Genomic DNA, 20,623 nt, shown 5'->3' on the forward strand with positions numbered 1-20,623 from the left:
AGTTTAACTATACACTCTTAATATTCACACATGCATTTTTGCAGTCACATATGTTAGCCATAATACAGAGTTGTAAGCAGAATATGTGTGTGTTTATGTGTAAAAGAAAGTTCTTGCTATGCTCAGTGGCCTATTTGTGGCTTTAGATGTCCGTATCTTGTGTGGCTTTACGTTGGACTATGTTGCTCAATATATATTTCCGTCTTCCCCCATTTTCTGTAAAGTGTATTTTACTGCTCCCCTAGCTTTTAAAGAGAGATATCAAGCTTATAACATGATATGTAGGCGTACTACCTTACTCAGTTGATGTATTTCATATGGGGATACATAGTGTGATGTTATACAATGTGTCATAGTAGATGTTTTTAATAATCCTTCCAACATATACATTACCGCTATAAATATTCTAATTTATAGTTGAAACCAGTGGGGTCAGGATTTCACCATAAGAGTGTATTAATTTGTTTCAGGAATGCAAATTATTGTTTAAAAATTCACCAAGTATCTACCTGTGTAACAGAAGTATTTTAGCAATTTTTAGTTCGAGACTGCACTGCAAGTAGAATTAAAATATTTGTTTCATACTTTAACAACCAAATGTAGTTTTTCCATGTGGCATCATAACTCTTCTTAGATAGAAGAACTCTTTTTAAAGTGAAATATTGAAAAATGTTTATTGAACAATATCGAAAAATACTCCTCAGTGCACTTGCTTTGGGGGTTCCTTGTAGCTAAACCCTCTGTACCCAACCCCAGGAATTTATACACACACACACATGTGGGTGAACAGCTCTAGATAACTGAGCTTAGAACTATAAAAAGTAAATATAAAGATTGCTCTCTACTAAGACAAATCATTTTGATCTATTAAAAGATTATCTGATGAAGTAGTCAGTGTTTGTCAACCTTTTTTTTTTTTTAAGAGAGAAAATGAAATTGTTGATTGGAAACGATCATATCATTATTTTTGCCAGAAATATATAAAGGATCATAACTGTTTATCATTTACTTTACCTCTATTCCTCACCTTCCTGTGGTAAGGCAAGAAGGTTAAATCACCAGGGTCTAAACTGGCTCAGAAGAAATGTCAAGTTCAGGGAAGCATATTGAGGGGGGGCCTAGATGTGAATGTGTGGCACGGCAGCTCTTAGTCATTTTACTTGATATTCAGGGTTAAGACAGAGAATAAGCTAATTTATAGAGGAATTGTGACATTCAGCAATATTACATTTCTAAGCTTTGAAATGCCACAGCTTGTAACATTCAATGTTTCAGGTTCTGGCAAAGCCAAGATTAGTTCCTGTATACGTAACTAGAAGAGGGGTAATTTTCATTTCTAAGTAGCTAACACATCTCTTTATATATACTGTATATATTACCATATATGTTATGTATAAGATATAAAAAAATTTATTAAGGCCTATGTCTGAATGTTGTGCATTCTGAAAATTCAAGAACAACTTTGAAGGGAGAATTGGGGAAAAAAAATCACATTTCATTTCAAGGAAACATTAAATAGATAATAATAGGTAAAAGGCAGGTTTAAGATTGTCAAGGATGAATGTCAAATGCATTTATCAAATGACTATGCATATAATGGGTCACAGCTTCCACATACATATATATTTGTTATAGACGTGTGTAGTTGCTTATGTGTACCTATTAATTGCAAACACTGGAATACAATCCGTTCTTGTTTTACAGAGCTTTCCTATATGCGTATGAAAATGAGATAATCTTATAAAGATAAGATTAAATCTCAGAAATTGAAGTAACAAATGGCTTAACTCTTTGAGAAACAAGATGAAAATATTTGTCTTTCAGAAGCTGAAGAGAGTGTGGACTTACAGTAGAACATTTGAAAATATTACCAGGAAGGAAAGTACAGAAGTTTGATATTTTTGTTTTTCTGTTTTCCCTTTCAGATATTCACATCCTTAGTTTAATGAACTTGCTCATATAAATACAGTAGGATTGTTGTATTTTTTTAAACAACTCTTTACTGAATATGTCAACAAGATAATATATAGTGTATAGTGAGGTTTTGAAGTTAACAATGCGTGCAACATGGCAGATTGCAGAAAACAGATAATGCAGACTTCAAACCATCTATTTTTCCATGTTAAAGATAGAAAGTATACCAAGCACAGAACAGAATCAAGTTTGCATGTCTCAGTTAAAATCAATTTTATGAAAGATCATCTTCAGATATTTGGGACCAAGTGATGATAACAATTTGTTTAGTAGCTTATCTGTTTCTGAGCAGATCAGAATTCAGCTCTCATGAGGCACATTTCCACAGAGCCCCAGTATAATAAAAGCTTGCCAAATCTCTTTTGTACTAGTTTTCCAGACGGACTACTAGCCAATGTCCTTTTAAAGAGCAAGACATTCTATGCTGTACAAAAGTTTAATGCCAAATGCTTCAGTATTGCCTATATTATCATATGGGATTCAAAATGCCCTGGTCAGTAGAGTTCAGGGAAGGAGCGATCATCAGCTTCCTAGGATTATCTCTGTGTTTAGAAGAGAGCATCAGGCAGGATTTGATAAAGCTCAGAGCCCGTAACTTTTGATTTTGGCACTCATTTCTGTTTTGTTTTTCCACTGAGCTGGAAAGATAAGTCATGAGTAAAACCATTATTCTCATGTTCTAAAGAAAAAACTTTAATATCTCCATGTTATAATTTAAGGTGAAGAAGTACTATAAATGGAGAATTCAATGGTAATTAACCACTTCACTGTCAAAAGCTGAGACTGAACTTTCACTTCAATGTCATTAATAAAGTGCCTTATATAGACCCTTAAAACCATAACAACAATACAATAGGCATAATTTATTTTTTGCTTGAAAAATTAAAATCAATACATTTCTCAGAGGGAAAAATTTTCTCTTATGAAAAGAGAAAATGATTGAGAGAAAAATATAGGTGAACTACTGCAGTAGCAAATAGCATATGCTATTTCATTTTTTTTTCTGTTTTATGTGACATTCATTGTAGTCCTTTATTGGCTTGCAGGTAAAACTGCTAATATCTTTTCAGTCCAAAGTAATCCAATCCCTAAATATTCTTATAAAGAAATTCAATAATAATGTCTCCAAAAAGAACATGTTAACAAAAAGTCCATCAGGTGTTTGTTTCTGCCAGTAAGCTACATGCAAGGAACACTTGTTACAGTGACAGAATCTGTGAAAAGGAGGACTTGTTTGTAAATAAATAAGTCTTCAGAAGGAACCTAAGCACTGGACACAGCAGTGTTGCCATACTGCTTTAACATAATTTCACTTAACCTCTGATTTTATTCCACTCACCAATATTTTTCTGTACATTTATTTCCGCCATTAGCAGTATACAATGGAAGATGGGTGAGATTTTGTCTGTAAACCACTCATTTGCCCTCAGTTCCAATGAACCTGTTCAAATCAGGACCTGGAAGTGACCATATACACACATTTGGGACTTGTGCTCTATAGCCTTTAATTAGTATCTGTGGTCAGACATTTGCACTAAGTGAAGATGACCCCATTTTTTATGAAGTCCAAGGAAAAAGCTGCTGATATTAACTTTACATTGCCAAAAGATTCTTGTCCATTTTTAACTCTTTTTCTAAATATTTTACCTAGTGAAAATTGCCCATTATGTACTTATCTAGATGCGTCCCGAAATGAAGCCTCAGCTGTTTGTGTGACTGACACGTTGAAATGTCCCAAACTCTCTTGTAGGTTGAAATACTTTAATTGTTTTCCAGCTCAATAGCAATTTGAACTGGGAGAAACATTCTTCAAATGAAACATGACCTTTCAGTTGACCATAACTGTGAATTTGTTTAGATAATGCTCCCAGTTCTATCCACAAATTTTGGTATAAGTGGCTTGTTATTTTTTTCAGATGTGTGTTTATAGAAAAGAAACTTTGTCAGTATCCCATACTAATATATATATATATTTGTCCATATTGAAAAGAAGCATAGACTATGCTATCTTTATTATAATTTTGATTTTTGATGTAGGTGAGTAATAGTCCACAGACAGATATATATACATTTCATCACCCAAGATCAAAACAGTTTGTGAATGCCTTCTGTTTTTACCCTACTAGGACAATAACCAGATTTGTTGTCATCGTTTTGGGCTTGTGGATTGTTCACCTACAGTATGGCTGAACTCCCTAAGTCATTTGCTACAAATAAGGCGCCTAGCTCATCTTGAAACTATGGCCTAGAACAGATGATGTTCGTCAAGGAGGACAAAGATTCCACCAGCATCAGTCGCTGAAGTACAAAATTCTAGTAAGCGCGCACTTTCAAAGGATGCCTTTTGAAATAAAATGTACAGCTAGTTAGTTCAGTGAAATTAAATACTACATCCACACCCAAGGGGGATCTCTGCCTCTACTTAATTTCAAACAAACTCCAGCATGCAATGGGAGCGTGCAGAAGCACAACTATTTGCTGCTTGTCTTGTGGGCTTTGGCAGCTAAAACATATTAAACAAACAAAATGCATCAACCTTCTCATCATACTATTCAGTAAATAGATCACAGAAAAAAACACTTTGCATAGACGTTTCTACCTAGAATTACACCATTTGAAATCATATGGCAGCCTTTTATTCAGCAAAATTTCAGTGACTTTACTATTACAGTAGCCACACAGGTTGCCTAAAATAGCTGTTATAGCTGGAGAAAATAGCAAATATACAGAATATAGAGTGGAATTTCAAAATGTGATTATAAAAGGTGTTGGGAGGAGGATGCGGTTACTTATACAATGATTGTACTTTGCCATCAATCATAACTGGATTCATTTTGCCTTTGCAGAAAATGAGTGTTATCATGCGATTTGTATTTGAGAAACTGCACACTCATAGACTGCTGGATTTCAAGAATGGGTTGAGTGGAACGAGCAAAGGAAAGGATTAAAACCCTCTCTCCCAACATAAGCAGCCTCATAAAGTGAAAAGTCTAAGCATTCTACAGTGAAAGTGCTTTAGCCTTTACTTCCAATCCACTTCTATGAGCTTCTCCTTGTCCCTAATTGGTCACTGTAAAAAGTTTTCTCTTTGGTTCCCTACTCCCTCAGGAAAGTTTTATCTCCCTCTTTTGTTCCTCTTTGTTATGAACTTTTGCTTGTCTCCCAGCTCAGGAGAAAGTGAGCCACATTAAAAAACAAACAAATTGGGGGGGTGGGGAAAAAAAAAAAAAGAAATAATTACATTCCACCACTGAGCTGGCAAGAAATCCAGAGTTCTTGGCAGTCACAGAATCAATGGAGTGGCTGGAACATTATACAATTTTGAGAGCAGCATCATGGTTTTAATACAAGCATGATGTTTCACATAGCGCATGTAAGGCTCAAGGGCTCAGAAAGTATTCCAGCTAAAGAATTTGAGGGGAAAAAAGAGCAAATTCTAAGCCTACCTACTGCTTATAAAGCACAGATCATTATGGAAAACTTCCAAAAGCTTAAGATAAAAGAAGGGTAATTCAGAGGGACAGTGTGTACTTATGTTCTCAAAATTCCTCAGCTAATCAAATGCTTAATGTCAGTCTCTGTATACTTGAATAGGAAAAAAAAAAAAACCCAACAACAACAACCAAACAACAAAAAAACAACCAAAAACCAACCAGGATTTATACACGATTTTCCCTGCTGAACGTATTTCAGTTCATGATAGGCCTGGAGGCCTTTCCCGTAATAAATACAATTTTAAATGATTGTTCTTATTTGTTTTCTCTGTTTGCTTGTCTTTTTCCTCCTTTTCCATAGTGAACAGAACTAAGACCCCTAAATCGAACAGGGCTTGAAGCATAAAAGTCAATAGCAACATTTCCATTGGCATCATATTTTGTATCATGTTTTCCGCAATTTATACTTTTAGATTCCAAATTCTACGTGAATACTGCAGAGCTGAGAGCACTCAGAATTCCCTCATTCAGGCTTTACCTGGACATGCTGTGTCAACAAATGCTGCTCTATTAAAGAGAGGTGCAACTTAATGACAGCTATCTGTTACATACTGATAACCTTCATCTCCCACTGAGAAGGGTCAGAGAATGCCTAAAGCTTCTTAATCATAATGAAAAGCAGGAACAGTGTTTATCATAAAAGTATATAGTATTGGGGGGTGTTTTCAGAGTAGTTTTTGCAAATAGGAATCAAGGTTACTTTGAGTTTGACACTGAGCTCTGTCTACCTTTCCTATTCCAAGTATATTGGGAGAAAACTGATCAAACAAGAAAGTCGCCTTTTTGGTAGCACCCAGAGCTCCAGCTTTCAGTTGGAGGTAGGGAATGCAGAACTGACAAAGGGGAACAGAAGTACTTCCAACTGTTTGAAGCTCAACTGCAGCTGCTGGGTTCAAGTCAGAAGGGTCGTACTCATTTTATCTGAATTGCTTTTGTCATTCCTAGTGACCCTGTTTTAATATGCACTTATTTTCCTGTACTACAGGACACCTAGAAACTTAACATCCCTCAGACAGCTTCGACAGCAAAGTGGTTAATGTTTGAAGAATGAGTCATTCTTTCCTTTGCCATGACATTGGGTTCTTATTGTACAACCCTGTACAGTACTTAGCAATATTTTTTAAAGATTTAAAAAGCAAAGAGTTACAAAACCATTTGCAATTAACTTGAAATAGAAAAGATAGCACTTTTTTTAAATCCCATTATATAGTACACCGTATAAATTACAGAGTATTCAAATGCATAAATGCATCTGGGTAACATTTATCAAATGTAATTTTTTCATTGTTGTTGGGGGGGGTTGCTTTTTCCAGAGTTTTTTCTCCTTGTCCTAGACACCCCCATCTTCCCTCACTATCACGTATGACAGTGCTCCAGGTCTGAGACATTGCTGTTGCAGTATCGCATGTTGTTGGGGATGTGGCAGTCTGTGTAGTTAATGCCCCCGTTTGGGGTATAAATGGGCTGCAGTCTGAAATCTCCTTTAAGGAGCTGATCATTATTTAAGGAGACAATCTGGAAGCTGGTTTCCGTCATCTCCAGGATGGAGTTGTCCTTCTTGGTGCCTGCCTCGCAGTAGTCATCTTTCCGGCGGCCCCGGTTATATTTCCACTTCTGGGAGGTGTAACGCCCTTTTTTGTGCATGTGCCAGCAAAAAATGCTGAGTAGGACCACAAGGACAAATATCACTGCACCCCCAATCAACCCTGCCAGCAGAAATGGGGAGCCCAGGTTCTGAGAAGTTGTCTGCTCATGGCTGGAGGGGATGTTGCTGCCATTGCTCAAAAAGGAAGCCTTGGTTGTGGCTTCTGAACAGACAGTATCTTCTCCAGTTTGGTAATTGTTATAAGTATCCAGTGGAACCAAACAAATCCGATAAGTGGATTTGGGCTCCAGATTTACCAAGCTTAAGTGTTGCTTCTCACCACTAACTATTCGTTCCTGAACAATTCCTCCTACCAGACTATGGCCCATTTTAACCCATGTGAGTTTATATGCCATCACAGTAAAAAGAGACATCCAGTTAACTTGGATGCAAGTGTCATTCACAAAATGGATGGAGAGTTGAATCCGTTCAGATATAGGAGGTGTCACCCTTTCTCTGTCGTCCCTGTCAGGCACAGTGGGGAGTGTGGCTATGGTGGGACTGAGATTATATTTGCTACTTGGGGGAGGAACTGATGAGGTGGGAACTAATGTAGTTGGCATGGCTGTAGCTGGGACAGGGGTGATGATAAGTGGCAGACCAGGGGTGGTGGTGGGGCATGACAACATATTCATATTGAGCTCCCTGACTGCCATACCTCGGACCTGCTCTGGTCCCTGACACATAAAGCCCCGTACATTGATGGAAGCGGGAATAAATTTGAGCCATTCAGTGACCCACTTAATACTGCAGTCACACAACCAGGGATTATTCCTTACAGTGAGTTGTCTCAGGTTGTGAAGATTATCAAATACCCCCTTTACCAACATCCGAAGTTGATTGTTGGAAATATCAAGACGTTCCAGCTTGTGGAGGTTTGAAAAGGCTGTAAGTGGTATATGGGATATCTGGTTGTCTTGCAAGTAGAGCCTTAGCAGATGTGTACCTGGAAGATCAGGAGGAGGGTAGGTCAGTGAATTCCGCACTATTGAGAATTCCTTGAGCTTGGAGAGGTGGCTGAAGGTGCCTTCAGCTATGCCTTTATTAGTAAGGAGATTGCCATCCACAATCAGACGCTCCAGACTTGTAAGATTCTGGAAGGCAAGCTCTGAAATGACAGCAATTCGGTTTTCATCTACTCGAAGTTCTTGTAAGTCCACCGGAAGGCCAACCGGTACGCTGCTTAAGTGATTCTTGGACAAGAACAGAAGCTTGAGGCTGATGGCTTCCCGGAATGCCCCATCCTCAACACCAACAGTGGAGATGGAGTTGTCATCCAGGTGCAACTCTTCCAGCTTCAAAAGCTGAGCAAGGGCAGCCCGAGAAATGGTCTGAATGTTGTTTTCCTGCAGGTGGAGAACCCTGACATTCTTGGGCAGGTTCATGGGGAATTCATCTAATTGGTTGCCATACAGGTAGACTGTGTGCACAGACTGGACATTGTGCAACTCTGCAGGAAATCCAGCATTATTAATTTGGTTATTATGGAGGTAGAGGACGGTTACACCCTCCGGTATCCCAAGAGGCACTGAGGTCAAGCTTCGCTCATTACAGTAGACAAAGTTTCGGTCACAGCGGCACACTTTTGGGCAGGCCAAAGTTTTGGAGACCTGCATGTATAGCCCCAGGGAAAAGATAAGCCATGATTTCATGAGAACAGCCCAATCTGTGGGCCACATTCTAGTCCACAAACCCATTTCTAATTTAAAGAAATAAAGTACCAAAATGTTAAAGAACTAATAGCAATAATAAAGCACAGGTAGCAAAATCTCAGGTGATTAAAATTGGCTTCTATTTATGTCCAATGTTCAGGCCAGAGTTTAAGTCCTGGAGGCTAAGTATAAAACAATCCTTTTATAATTGGCCTGCCTCCTACTTTTGATAAGAAAGCCGCAGTCTTATTAGCCAGGGTTACAAAGTTTGTTGCCTTCCTCCATGTGTGCTGAAAGAAACAATAGCCGTGTCTTTGCAGGTGAGCAACACGTTAATTTAAAGCTACCAAAAGTCGTCCGTGTATAAGTTGCTTGTAGGGATAATATTTCCTTTCACTGAAGTCTGTTGGTGTTACATGGAGCTTTCTGAAGTCAGCAAAGTCCTCATATCAGCTATCTGCTGGATCTGTCCTGCCTGTAAAAGAAAAGAGAAAAGAAAAAGCTGAATAGCATGAAATGTTTAATAGGGAAGATCAAGGCCATTGGAAGACTATTCTAAGGCTGTGCTCTTTATGGCTTTCTGGAAAAAAAAGGCATTAATATTAAACATTAGCTTAATATTACTGTTAAATAGTCGTGAAATAGATTTGACGCAAAGTCATTGCAGTGATTGAAGGACTTTCAGTGACTTTCAGTGAAGGCTAGATCTATCACTTGCATTTGCATATTGTACGTCCAATTTTGTCCTCTCACAGTGTGTTTCAAATCTGAAAACTAAACCATTTTACCAACCTAAACCTAAACCATTTAACCGGAAATTTTTCCTCAGGTATTTTTTTTTTCTTTTGCAGAACCACTGACTTCAATGAATGCTATTCACTGATGCCTGACAGAGTAGACTCTGGGCTGTATTATTTAATCACACTCTATGGTTTTTTCATTTCCTACCAGACTCTGGAATGCTCTGCTTCTATTTCTGTAATGCCATTATGTATATTCTCCAGCTTAATGCACACTGCCAGATTATTGCACTTCACTACAGTGAATTAGCTACTTATGAGGAGAGTCTTTTAAATAAGTATGGTAATCCACAAATACAAGATACCCTGCTGTAAGGCAGATATTTGCTAAAACTATCATCTTATATTGTTTCTGATGCAAATTGTGCTGTCAACAGACTTTAGAATTAGCTTTCCACTAAATGAAACAGGCTCACATCTGCTAAGTTATTGTTGTAGGATATCAGCTCAGACTACAGCAGTTTTGTAGAAGAGCACTTTCTTTAAAACCATAAAGGTTAGATACTTCTTTTAATTCTGCTACACAGTTGTGTGTAAAAGGCTTCATAAACAAATTTGTTAGCTTTAGTATAGACGAGCTCTTTAATGTATATTTTCAGCTTTTAAGTGTACTTTTTAACTTTTACCTTCCCAGCTAATATTTATTATTCAGACCAAACAATTCAAATGTAACCAAACAATTCAAATCTCTAAAGCATGCAATGAAAGATACTGTATTGTATGGCATTAACTTGTCTTGTTATGTTGTTTCCAATGACTAACAACAAAAAAAAAAGCTGCATTTTACATACATGAACATAATGAAGGATATAAACTTTGACAAGTACCAAGTATGTGTCGATCTCAGGGTCTTGAAATGCAGTTACATAAGCATAGTATTTTTCCAGATTTTGCTGACCCAGATCAAAACTAATTGGCTGGGATTTCAGGAAAACAATTTCAGTGAACACAAATCATGTTTAAAAATCTCTTTTCCTTTACTTAAGCAGTTTAAGCACCATTCAGGTAATTAAAAAATAAATGTAATTCAGGAATACATGAAAGGTTGTTCTTTGCTACAGCTGTGCAGTTTATAACACATCCCAAATGCTGCTTTTGGGAACCTCATGGGCTGACAGTGTAGAAAGTCTCTTTAGGAGTCAAATTGTTATAACCTTGCAACCTTGCACTTGTAGATTAATATAGTTATTTGGAGCATCATCAGGTATCAGCCTCAAGGCTAGAACAGTTGGAGATAAAAAGTGAAATGCTGGAAAGTCCTGTAGCTTATCATCATGAATTCAAATGTTAAATGTACCTATATTGTAATGTAGGCTATACTGTGTGTTGTCCTTTTCTAGAAACAGTAAGATTAGCTACCCCACTGTTCAAGGTTTTCTCTCTCACAGTCGTATTTTGATCAGGAGTGGTTTCTTTTCAATTATGTAGGATGACGTGATACTGTAGAGAAACTCTAACAGGATTACATTCTAACATGAGCCTAAGTGTGACAGTTTATCCGCCTTTAATATGGCCTGGCTCCCATCTAGATCATACTGCTCTGATCCGTCATGACACTCTCTTTTTAAAACAAGAAAGGACATGCAGACCCTCCTCTGAGATGCCTGGGACCACACAGGATAATAGCGGTTCTCTCAGTCTCTTCCCATCATCGGAGAGAGACGGTCTCTATCTCCTAACAGGGCCAATGCCCTGCACTGAGCTCTCTTTCGATTGTAAGTCCGATTGCTGATCAGGTTTTGTTTGACTCCCGGGTACGATAGAAAGCCCAGCTGAAGACGTGCAGCCGCAGGCAGTTGCAGCTCCTGGTTTGCGGGGAATGTCCTCGGGAGGGAATGTCGTATTAAAACTGATTTATGTATTCACCTTATGTTAGGACTCTGCCCAAAGTACCTCTCAGCTAGGTAAATGTGGCACCTGAATGAAAGATTTCAGTAATGATTCTAGTAAATTGGGTCAAACACACAGCACTTCTCATTAGATATTACAAGTAAAAGAGCTTTGACTGGACAGTCACTTAAGCATATCAGCACTTTGGAAGCTGGCACTCTGGAGTTTATCTTCTTTTTATTGTTGGATGGATTTTGCCCTTAGAAATCTGTTAAAACTTTCCTTTGGTTTTCTCCCCTTATGATGATGAGAAAGGGACTCCTTTTATTAATGCCAGTATCCTAATTTCTAGCTATCAGTCCTTAATAAACTGTTACTATAAAATTCAGTACAGAAAATATGCATTGGTAACTACTGTTGATTGTATTAAGCACGAGCACAAGGACAAATCTAATTCAATATTTATGACTTTAGGGTTGACTGTGGTGTGACAGAGGGAAGGAATGAGGAAGCAAAGATACAACTGAATGTGTTTAAATAAATTATTTGGGAAAAGCTTTACCTCAGTAGTCTTTTACAACTGCCTAATGCAGTCATAGTTGCAGTATTTTCAGCAAATCTCAGGGACCCTAATGCAAAAGTGAATTGTGTCCCCGTGTTAGAAATCTCTACCCCAAAGACAATAAATAGATTGAAGGGTTGAACAACCTGCTTGATTTAAAAAAGAAACTCGGTGAAGGAAAAAACATCCTCAGCAAATTCCAGAAGACTGGAAAAGCTGAAATAGTTTGTTCTTTAGCAAATTGCCAACACTGAAGGCAGATGGAGTAAGTGAACTTTCTCCCCATCCCTGTCATGTTGGCTTCCTAAAGCAAGCTCTCTATTTTCACTATTCTTATAAGAACTGAACTGAGCGTCTCTGTGAATAAACTGATCATTTGCAGTAGAATTTTGAAAGTAGAGGAGTTAAGGGCACTCAATATCGTTAGCTTTCATGATTGTAAATCTTGGGAATTGACTCACAAACTATAGATGGCAGTGACTTTGTCTACTGTGAAGCCAGAAAGTTCCAAAAACCAAAAGCAAGGATGAGAGTAAGGGAATTTGTTGTGATTAACTTAAAATTAAAGAAATCTACAAGCAAATACCTCAATAATAAGACATCTGCCCATCGTCACCTTGGTCACTTTTGTTTCTATTTCCTTACCCTGTACACTTGATTTCTATTATTTCTCACTATATCCTCCTTGGAGCACAAGCCACGTCTTCCAAGTGTCTAGGACATTTCCTGTCTTACTGCAGCCAGGATATTAAATCCCATTAGGATTTAAGGAATGATACAATAAAGTTCAGAAAAGCACACTGAAATAGATGAGAACATATGCACCCATTTTAGGTGGCCATGTCTGAAAATTTGGCTTAGTGACCTGAGTTCCTGACACCAATGAAAATGTTCCCTTTCACATCTTAAGAGGAATTTCTGATCAACGTTTTTATCTCACTTGTTTTCAAACCTGCCTTATTTAAATACCCTTTTGGCAGGACAAATGCTAGCTGGAGAAGAACAATTCTGGCTTTGTGTACTGGATAAAAATTTCAAATTTGCTTTTGTTCAACACTGCCTCTGAACAGCTTCTTTCAGATATTTTGATTAAAGGTATTTAAAGGCTGAAATGTCTGGCTGAAAGTTAAGAAAGTGAAGGTTTTATTAGTGTCCCTTTCACTGGTCAGAATCATCCACACAAATTCAAGCTTTAGTCACCCTGCTGTGCATACCGATGAAGTAATTTAGCTACATTAAATAAACATGCTTCAATAATTAATATATTACTGAAAATGCTACTCAATCATAAATTTGTGGTATCTAGGGAAAAACCCCAACAACCCACTAGCAGCCTGCTTATGGAACTCTTTCCTACCTCACTGACCTATATTGCCTCAGTGGCTGTGTCTATGGTGTCTAAAGAAGCTCCAAAGCTGCCCTCAGGGCATCATCCCCACCTTTCGTGCTGCAGTCTTCCAAATATGCAGTCCCAGGTGTAGCACTCAAGGTCCCTGTGGCTGCCTGAGAACCCATTAATGTTCAGGGGAGATAACAGAGAATCAAGGGAGGAGGTAGCATATGGAGCACAGCCTGAATACTTACAGCCCTGTTATAAGCACAGGAGTTTTGCTGTGCTCCTGAAACCAGGTCATCTGTCTTCAGACATTCTTCCCATGTTTTATATTAAAGCTACTAATTTTTAGAGGGAATAAAATTAGCAATGATTGGCTATTCTTTCCTTCAAGGAATCCTGATAATCCAAATAATCAAAAATACGTCCTAGGAATGCAAGTTTTTTCTCTGATATTCTAACCACTCAGCACCACTTTTCCTAGTAGTTCATCCATTTATCTGAACCTGAGTGCCATGCAGCATAAATAGAAAGGCAAGCAAAACCAAAATCAAATGGTCATACCTACTCTTTTCACTACTACCAGTCAGTGACTCCTGTTTAGCACAAAACCATTCAGCATAAATTGTCTTGGCTTCACTGCAGACCAAGGTCATAATCAACTCATAATCTTACTTTACATAATTGTAATATGCAGCAAGTACAAAGCAGAAACTGTGTCCTGGTTTCAGCAGGGATAGAGTTAATTTTCTTCCTAGCAGCTGGTACAGTGCTGTGTTTTGGATTAAGAATGAGAATAATGTTGATAACACCCTGATATTTTAGTTGATGCTAAGCAGTCAAAGACTTTTCAGCTTCTCATACTGCTCTGTCAATGAGAAGGCTGGGGGTGCCCAAGGAGCTGGGAGGGGACACAGCCAGGACAGCTGACCCCAATTGGCCAAAGGGATATTCCATACCATATGACATCATGCTCCGTATATAACTGAGGGGTCGGCTGGGAGGTGGCATGGCTCAGAAACTAGCTGAGCATTGGCTTTGGATGGTGAGCAATTGTGCTGTGCATCACTTGTTTTGTATATTTTATTATTGTTGTTGTTATCTTCCTTTTCTATACTATTAAACTGCCTTTATCTCAACCCACAAGTTTTCCTTTTTTTTTTTTTTTCTTTTTTTCCTTTTCGATTCTCTTCCCCATCCCACTGTGTGTGGGGAGTGTGTGGGAAGGGAGCAAACGGCTGTGTGGTTATTTTAACTGCCAGCTGGGTTAAACCATGGGAGTTTGGAGTTGAATGACAACCAGAAAACAAATCTAATTCCATTCCTCTCAAACCTAGTACAGAGTGCCTAGTGCTTAAGAAAAATGCCCCTGTATTTCTATCATCTGGTAACAAAAATAATTATGGAATAATACCTGACAAATCCTTTTTCCACAAAGCAGAGTTCACATATACACATGAATGAACATACTGCTTTTTTTTTTTTTTTTTTTTAACTGATTAGGAGCCTAAGGTGATGGTTTACTGCATATGTTGCTCTATGAGTTACTTGGTTTTGAACTTTGTGTTGAAAATTTAATATGAGTCTATAATCTCTTCATCAAAGGAACAGAGAAAATGAGCCAAAGGAACCAAAATGCTTTTACAGGAAGCCCTTTTGTGTGCTTGCTGCTGTGGCTGTTTCATACTTATGGGTGTATATTACGTAAGAATAAGAGGTAAGAAGGAAGAAAAAGAGGTGAAAAGGAAAAGGAGAAACCATCCTTGGTGCCCTCTTCTAAAGTGAATATTGATGTCAGGATAATGATCAGTAGCTAGTGCTGGAAGGAAACCTTTAAGTGTCTCTGTACATTCTTACAGACACTACAGTCTATGTGGACAGATTTTGGCAGAGAAAGATAGTACTGCCTTTGCAATACTGTTAGCAAAATGATTCAGCAAATGTACAGAGATGAGCTCTTCCCTCAGGCATTCTTTTCTGCTCTGATCAGGACGTTTCTGGTTTTGCCTCTCAATTTGCACTTATAACTATTCTCAAAAGCTTGGATCAGGCATCCTGTTGAAGGCAAGTGAAATGGATTTGGATCTGCCTTGGTGGAGGCAGGAGAAAGTTTAGAGAGTGGCACATCTTGCAACAATGGGTGTAAAGACGTCACTCACCACCCTTGTCCTCCCTTGCTCTTCTCTAACCTTCCGCTCCTCCGAGCTTTTTATCTCTTTCCAGCTACATTCTTGCAAATTATTAAGCAGACACATTTCCCAGAAGGATGTAGGCTTCAGGAAATCCCTTTTTAAAAGGCATGATATTATAATGTACAAAAGCTTTGTCTTTGGAAATGTGGGTGGTGTACAGGTTCTTGTCAGTCACCAGGATTCTGACCGAACCCAATTCCTGACGCCAGGAGGGGGAGCTAAGGCAGCAGGAAACTTCCCCCCCGACCAAACAAATGAATAAACGTGGGACTCGTTTTCTTCCCACTTTATCGATCCTCATACTCATGCACACTCTTCTCCTTGCTCACAGATGTCTGGGATAGCCAGTGATTGCTGTCTTGTTTGACAGTGTCTCTGTTATATGCCTGATAAACTCTGAGCAGTCCACCACTTTGTTTCTGGGAAAAAAATCATATTTCTATATTCTAATAATGAGTATTATTCCCAGCTTGAATTTTATGTGCTTCATGGTTCAAGATTTTTTTTACTTGTAGGTTACTACAGAGTGCATTTATTCCATAGGTGTGAGGAGGCATGCAAGAGGGAGGGAGGGGGGAAAGAGAGTAAGCAATGGAAGAAAGGTTTGTGAGGGATACAGCTCAGTTACGGCAGGTTTTTCCCCATTTACAGATTAGTAGGAACCAGTGGCAGGTCAAAAGAGAGAACAAACTACAAGACATAATCACAAGAGTGACTGCTGTACTCCAGGAAGCTGGGCTGAAATAACCACAAAAACAATGGTATTAGTGCTTCAGGTGGAGACATGAATATAAGGCTGCCATTCATCCCGTCCGGCACTGTGCTGTGCCACTCATCCTACCCAGCTTCTCTGACTTGTTCTTAAGTGGGCATTGAAGTGCCAAAGTTCAGCTTTGGAGAATACACCCTGCCTAGACTTATGAATCTTCATTCCTGCGTTTACTTTAACAGTTATTTATTTATGATAGAAGGAAGTTATTCTCAAAACTTGATGTTGCATAACTTTATCAAGACCATATGACTTGTGATAATTAATAAACCTCTGAGCCCAGAAATATCTGTGTCTCCAGTCTGTGACAAAAAAATTCATCCCTGCTCATGTGTACAGATGTCCTATATGTCAATACAATTTTTGTCATAGTCAATGTATGTCAGGGAAGATGACTATTTTTAGTAATAAAACCCAGAAATTAAAAAGCATAGAACATCTAATGGACAACATCAAAGAAATACTTCATATCCTACTGCAGGCTGCATTAGTGGACACTCTTGTGCCATCCATCCAAATTTATCTTTTAGGTTTTCTTACCATCCAGTCCAACCTGAATGCCTGTCTATACAGATTAATCTTGCATAGACCTTTGCTATCGATCATTTCAGCTTCTAGCAGAACCAGAAGGAGTGTTCTAGAAATGGAAAACTGCCACTAAGGACTTCCTGCATGTGGAGTCCGGAATTTTAATTTAGGAATCATCAAAACCAACTATTTCAGCTAATTGTAGCTGTCAGAGTAAAAGGTAATGAGAACACACATGGCAATTAAAAAGCAAAATCTTTAATTGCCTGTGCACAAGCAGGTAGGACTCCCTCATTGAACACAAGGGAGAAGGAAACGTGCAGAACTCCAGGATTTTAACTTACATGAGCTTCTGAATTGTGTAGGACTTCAAGGCAGCCCAAAGTCATTGATAGCCCAAGCATCTGTTTATAAGGAAATATCCCTGCTTTCATTATAAAATTGCTGATTGTTGAACATTTACTCCAGATGGTGACCATCATGATATTTTCACTCCAGTGGGCAAAGAGGAACAGATGATCACCTCCAGGACTCATATTAAATGGAGTACTGCACCTACTAGCAAAGGGCTATTGGTGTCTTTATTAACCTTCCCCCAAGGCCTAGTCTAATTTTTTACCAGTCTAATGCTGCACTGTTCAAAACCTAACAAATTTGTCAAAAAATGTGAGAACAATCTATTTAATATGGTGGTGAATTAATTCCCTAGTCTTTCATCCCAAAAGAACTGATTTCATCTTAGGTGAAATAATAGTTTTGATGGATCTCATCTAGGACTCCGTAAAGTCAGCAATGTACTATGTGATGATGGATTGAGAAAGTTGGAAATGGCAGATGAAAAGAATCTTACATGAGGAGCTATCTGGAACATTTCAACGAAATACATTTTCATTAAAATATATGATTTAACTGAAGCCAAAATGTTTCATAAAGATTTGTCGGTTTTGATTATGTTTTCAATAGGAAATGTGCCTGAGGTCCACTACTCTCTGATCATTTATGACCAGAGGCAGAGAGAGAAAAAAAGATAGAGGAAGAGTAAAAAATTGACCTTTTTACCCAAAAAGGTAGTTTTGACACAATTTCATTTCATGAAAGCATTCATGAAATAGTGTTTACATTCACATTTTAAACCCATGAAAGTTATCGTAGAATTATCTGCCTCTGGACAGCTGCACTTAACATGGTAAAAGGAAAAGAAAGATATTCTTTGTTTGCTTTCTTGACCCTTTTCCAGAGGTCTTACAGCTTTCTGTGACAAAAACTGGACACGTCTGTTTGAGAAAAACTAATAATACTAGACTAATTTAAAATAATTCCCCTTTCAGAACACAAATGCTCTGTACTGTGTTTAGCATAATGCATTTTGTACTAAGAAAAAATGAAGGCAACCTGCTGTTTCTTTGCAAGCAAATTGGTCCCTACCTATAAATTATTCTACACTGTGAAGCAAACAGTTTGCTTTTATCTAGAGATATGTGGGCAGCCTGGCAAAACGTCTATGGATAATTTGAAAAAGCTGCTTTTAGTGACCTAAATGACTAAACATTGCTTCTGTGGAGACAACATCCTGACACATTTTAAATGTGTTACATGGTGCTACATCATTGATGAGATTCTGCATGATGTCACATTACCTTGTGGGGTATCATTCATTTAGAGTCTTAAGCAAATGAGTGTGGGCTACCATGTTCTTAGCTTCCCTATTTGTAGCATATGGCCCATGGAGAAAATACATCACTAGCTGCCCCTCAAACTCTTAGGCACGTAAATAAAGCTGAAAGTATACGTTCATCTTTCCAACAAAGCCAGATGGAGATCTCTCCTTCCCCTTTTAATATTACTTAGCATGTTGCTCCTTCACAGAACTAAGAACTGCTCCATAAACACCGCTAAGGAGCTATCAAGAAAGATTAATAAAGTTGTTTGCCCTAACAGCTTCAGAGAACCTGTCATGAATGGTGTAGTCACTTATGGGACCACTGAACAAAAGATATTCCTCAGCTAGAGAACAAATCTTGCTTATATGACACAGTCTCTGTAACATGCAAACAGAAGGTCATCAAACAAATTTTTTAAATCATTGCCATCAGATAGCCAGTTAACAAAAAAGGGGAAAGATATTAAAATGATGGATGAAGAATGTCCAGCTAAGCCTCTGAAATCCCTATTCAGCTAAATAGCTGAATTATTTATCAACTGTACAACATCTCATCATCAGCAGTGCCTGACAAGGGTCTGGGGATCTGGATTTGTTATCTTTTCCCAGTGATTCAATTACACTTTTCTGTATGCACAGGTGGAGAAAGTGCAATATTCTCACTACTCCAGGAATGACACTAGGACACTTCATACAGGAAACACCTTTTCTCCCATGTATCATCAGAATAAAAAAAATTACTTTATAGCAATATAAAACATTAAAGATATTGCAGTAACAATTTTATAGCCTTACAAAAACATTCAGTGTGTGGTGGCATTCTTTCAAAGCCCGCTACTTACCTGGACGCCAGTAAAACCAGTGATTTCCTTTAGAGTACAGAGAGGAAAGAAACATCAGAGCCCATAGGGGAAAACAGTTTAGCAGGGATATGGACCATTTCAGGATTTTATTTTTTTTTCCAGTTAATTTTGACATTTATTTTTTGCTCATTTTCATTCAGGATTCCAGTAACTCTGTGTGATAATAACTGTTTTCAGTGAGAGGGTCCTGTTGTCCCTTTTCAGCATTGATGGCCAAGCACATATCCTAAGAATGTACACATCTGGGGAATAAAACAATTAAGGAAAATCTGATAGGTGGTTAGATTAAAGAATTTGGTGTAATGGGGATGGGAATCCTCAAGTCCTAATTCTGACAGAAACCAGACTCTTTTGGCACTTTGCTCTGGTTTGGTTCTCCTTTGGTGAAAGGGTACAATACTACATTTCCATAGCAATCATTTAGATTTTCGAATTTTACTTCAAATTTCTTTGAGAAAGGGAGGTTGCATGGGACTACACAGAATTTAACACAGGGCAGCTTCAGTTTTAGGCATAAGTAGAAATAAGAACAAGCTAGAAATAGTAAATAGACATTTCTAACCCAATGATTCTCAGCCATGGAATTAAAACCACAAGAAGATCATGAGAGGCCTTAAGGGATCACACAGTCGTAAATAAAGGCAGTGTCAGCCAGCAAAAGCACTGCTCCTGCAGGATGAAGGACTACAGATTACATGTTTAAACACTGGCTGCAACAGTTTACATCAACCAAGGAACTACTAGCTGCCTTTAATTTCTGGCAGCAGCTCAGTTCCCTGCGGAAGAAAAAACAGAAGAGGAAATGGTGTTTACATCTGCAGCTATGATTAAAGTCACTTTTCGGTCTTCCTCCTGCTCTACTCTTTCCTTGAAGGAACAGAGATGCTGCCAACACAGGGGGTGCACAAAGACAAAACAAAGCCAAATGGACATCGTATTTCCAGAAGCTGGAAATGTGTTGCTCCAGCCAATTTTTCTTCTACCCCATGCTGACAGCTGCAGGACAGAGTATTTTGTGTGAATAGTTTCACATGCTATACAGTATCACAAGTCTTCTGACCATGAACAGAGGAAAGAGGATACAGTAATGGCAATAAGTCTAATTTTCTCCATGAAGTGACAGGAATGAGCTTGCCATGTATGTGTGTTTATGAAGAAGCAGCTCACAGCAGAATAAACCCCTGGTATTCGCTCCTAAAGTTTCTGTCATTATATTTTCTCAATAACTGCTGTAAAACTTTCTTTAAAGAGCTCTCCTAAGCTTATTCCACTTAGGAAGTTCAAAGCCTTCATGTTGAATGAATCCTGACAAAGATAGAAG

General features: G+C 38.2%; 1 protein-coding gene across 4 annotated transcripts in view; it reads right to left on the minus strand.

Moving 5' to 3' along the window:
- Window positions 1–1,394: 1,394 nt before the first annotated feature.
- Window positions 1,395–20,623, minus strand: part of FLRT2 (fibronectin leucine rich transmembrane protein 2) — a 64,535-nt gene continuing 45,306 nt past the window's right edge. For all 4 annotated transcript variants that reach the window (XM_075753758.1, XM_075753755.1, XM_075753754.1 and 1 more), the window contains exon 2: window positions 1,395–9,240. In XM_075753758.1, the coding sequence (XP_075609873.1) occupies window positions 6,825–8,810 (1,986 nt within the window). In that variant the 5' untranslated portion in view covers window positions 8,811–9,240 and the 3' untranslated portion in view covers window positions 1,395–6,824. The remainder of the gene's footprint in view (window positions 9,241–20,623) is intronic.

Source organism: Balearica regulorum, chromosome 5 (assembly GCF_011004875.1).
Source record: "Balearica regulorum gibbericeps isolate bBalReg1 chromosome 5, bBalReg1.pri, whole genome shotgun sequence".
Taxonomy (NCBI): Eukaryota; Metazoa; Chordata; class Aves; order Gruiformes; family Gruidae; genus Balearica; species Balearica regulorum.